This window comes from Drosophila virilis, unplaced genomic scaffold, assembly GCF_030788295.1.
Source record: "Drosophila virilis strain 15010-1051.87 unplaced genomic scaffold, Dvir_AGI_RSII-ME tig00002056, whole genome shotgun sequence".
NCBI classification, from domain to species: Eukaryota; Metazoa; Arthropoda; class Insecta; order Diptera; family Drosophilidae; genus Drosophila; species Drosophila virilis.
Window position 1 is genome coordinate 36,144 of NW_027212886.1, and position 3,192 is coordinate 39,335.

General features: G+C 42.0%; 1 protein-coding gene across 1 annotated transcript; it reads right to left on the minus strand.

Annotated features, from left to right (window-relative positions):
* Positions 1-2,665: 2,665 nt before the first annotated feature.
* On the minus strand, positions 2,666-3,192 carry LOC138911699 (uncharacterized). Its single transcript, XM_070211084.1, has 2 exons — positions 3,077-3,192; positions 2,666-2,972 (listed from the first exon to the last, which is right to left on the minus strand). The coding sequence occupies exons 1-2, from the start codon at positions 3,190-3,192 to the stop codon at positions 2,666-2,668; spliced, it is 423 nt and encodes a 140-aa protein (XP_070067185.1).

A 3,192-nucleotide genomic window follows, 5' to 3' on the forward strand; every position in this document is an offset into this window, starting at 1 on the left:
AACATATCATGTTTGGTGGCTCTAGCTCTTATTATTTACCCAATTTGCTAAAAAAAACACAGGATGCCGATATCGATTTTTATCGATTGCTTGGAAACGGAGTAAGTTATCGATTATCGGAAACAAACTCGATCTGCGCGGGAACTAGGAGCACCTACATCTAATTTCGTCTCTAGATCTTATAGGTTCTGAGATCCTTGCGTTCATACATCCGGACGGACGGACGGACAGACAGACGGACATGGCTAGATCGACTCGGCTATTGGTGCTGATCAAGAATATATATACTTTATGGGGTCAGTGATGCTTCCTTCTGCCTGTTACATACATTTGGATTTTGCACAAATACAATATACCCTTATACCCATTTTTAATGGGTTCAGGGTATAAAAAAAATATTTTTATCAATATCGATATCTATGAATATATTTAAATCTTGTAGAGTTTTAGAATAGATATAATATAAACTTGAACATAGTACTGCGTACGCTTAAAATATCAATACAATACGGACTCCTATGTCCATGCGGATAAGGAATATATACATTTTATTGGGTCAAAAATGTCATTTTTGTTAAAAAATTTCGAAGCACAGAAACTTATTCAGTTGAGTAATCCTACAAATTAATGCTGTGAATTTATTCGATTCTAATGGCCTTATACAATTATCATGGCTATGTTTGTATGTACAAAATTAACAAAAAAACACAACCTGGCCTTTTCTTGAAAATGATTTCGAAACTGATCGGGCAGTAATTGGAATTTCCCAAGTCGATGAAACACGTTTTTTTTATATTCTTATGTAGAGAGTAGATAGGAACTGTATGTTCTGGCACAGGAAGTGATGTCACCGTGGTGGGGACTGTATGTTCTGGCACAGTATGTTTGTTTACATTTATTATCAGGGTCAAGTGTTGTTAAGCAAGGTAAAGGGGTGGCGGGGGGTGTTAAGGATTAAGGGGTTGTGGGGGAGGGGTGGAAGGGGTGTTATGTTTCCATTGTGTGTGTGTGTGTTTTTTTTTTGTATTCTGTTTATTTGCACATAAATATATAAATAATAAATAATTTATGCTTAGGATGTAGATAGTACGTGATGATTAGGTGGCGTGGATTGCCTGCGGAACGGCCGCAAAGCATTGCTTCATAGGCATGTTGTTGCCACCTAAACTTCCTCCGCTCTCCATCTACTGCACTCAACTCTCCTGAGTTCCAGCATCACTTCTGCTGCAAAGCGTGTACGCAAAAATTCCAACCAATCGCCCAGCACATATATTCGATCTCGATCTGCGCACACTTATGCGGTCCGATTCCTTGTTGAAGACACTCCGTTGATCAAAAAGGGCGGCAAAGTAGAAGTAGATCAGCAAAGCTTGGTTATCAATGGCTAAATAGCATGATCATTTAGATCGAAGCGTGTACGCAAAAATTCCAACCAATCGCCTAGCACGTATATTCGATCTCGATCTGCGGACACTTAAGCGGTCATATACCTTGTTGGAGACACTCCGTTAATCAAAAAGGGGCGGCAACGTAGAAGTAGATAAGCAAAGCTTGGTTATCACTGGCTAAACACGCGGTCGCGGGGTATAGACTCAGACGCTATGTGCCGGTGGCGCCGCAGTGTTAATCTGTAGTGATCCTTAAGAAATCCGTGGCCCTTTTGATATTTTCCACTCCCTTAGAGCCGTCGCAACTCACAAATTGGCTACGACCGACCAGCCACGCTGAATTTATATGTATATATATATATGAATACAAGAACGCGTCGTTGCGCAATGACTGGCCGGTAGCTAAGTAAGAATTTATCCACTAAAAAAAGAGGTTAATTCAGAATTACGCGCTTGATTAATTAAAAGCGAATAACATCTGCTGAACGCGAACTGTATGAGCACTGGGGACTTTTAAAAAGAGTTGGGCTCGATATGCCCTTAAAAATCCGAAGCGGTGTACAGCCACTGCACCGTTAATTACTATGATTTATGCGCGCTCAAAATATGTGACTTGCTTGTTCCACTGTCGAATTAAAAAGAACGAAGCGTGGCAATCGGACCTTCTACTTTTCTTCAATTTCAGCAAAAACACAAATACAAACACAATTATTATTCACCACATCTAAATTATAACGGTGATGTGGCCTGATCTATCGAGCATTCCTTCATTCTCACGAAAGTGCGAGTGAAGAAACGCACCGACGCTTGGATAGCGAAATCATGCAGCGTCGTGCGAAAGCAAATAGCGACTACGATGGGATGCATGCATAATATTTCGGTGACTTTTTTGACTGTGACGGGTGCTGGTGTAATGGGATGAAATGATAAATTTTTGTGCCAGTTGGTCCCTACAAATGCGCCCTGTGCGTTTCCAGATAAGAAAACACATTTCACACATCATTCAAAAAGGCCACATTTTTGAGAAATGTGTAAATTCGCGCGGAACATATTGAGTTTTTTACGATGATTTATCGAGATTTCTATCAATGTTTGAAAAATGGTAAAGTACCGTAAACATAAACAGCTGATATATCAACGAAGGTAAGCGGCATGTTTCAATTTTTGTTTGGGAAGCAAGATTACATAGAGGAGGAGGGGGGTACGTGATGATTAGGTGGCGTGGATTGCCTGCGGAACGGCCGCAAAGCATTGCTTCACAGGCATGTTGTTACCATCTAAACTTCCTCCGCTCTCCATCTATTGCGTTCAACTCTCCTGAGTTCCAGCATCACTTCTGCTGCAAAAGTGTAGGTAGCTTCCCATTTTTGTGCGGTCTTCAACTTGTTCCTGAACAAGTTGTCCACCGTGATAGGTCTCCTCAAGCTGTCCTCTAGGCCCTGCCTGTTCACTGAGAACCTTCCACATTCAAAGATGATGTGGTTGGCGTCCTCTGCGATTTCACTGCCGCACCAAGAACACTCGTCTGTGTTATCGTGGCCGAATCGCTTCAAGTAGCTTCTGAAGCATCCGTGGCCAAATAGGCTGCTTTAAGTAAAAATTAGTATTACCATACTTGCGGCTTATCCAGGCTTCCAAGTTTGGGATAAGCCTATGTATCCAGCGTCCTTTAGATGAGCGATCCCAACGTGCTTGCCATCGTTCCATGCTTTGCATCCTTGCTGTTGTGCGGATCATCCCTGCGATAACCAGCGCTGCTTCGTCTGATACCGTCCGGAATGCGCAGCTGACCCGTAGAGCGCAT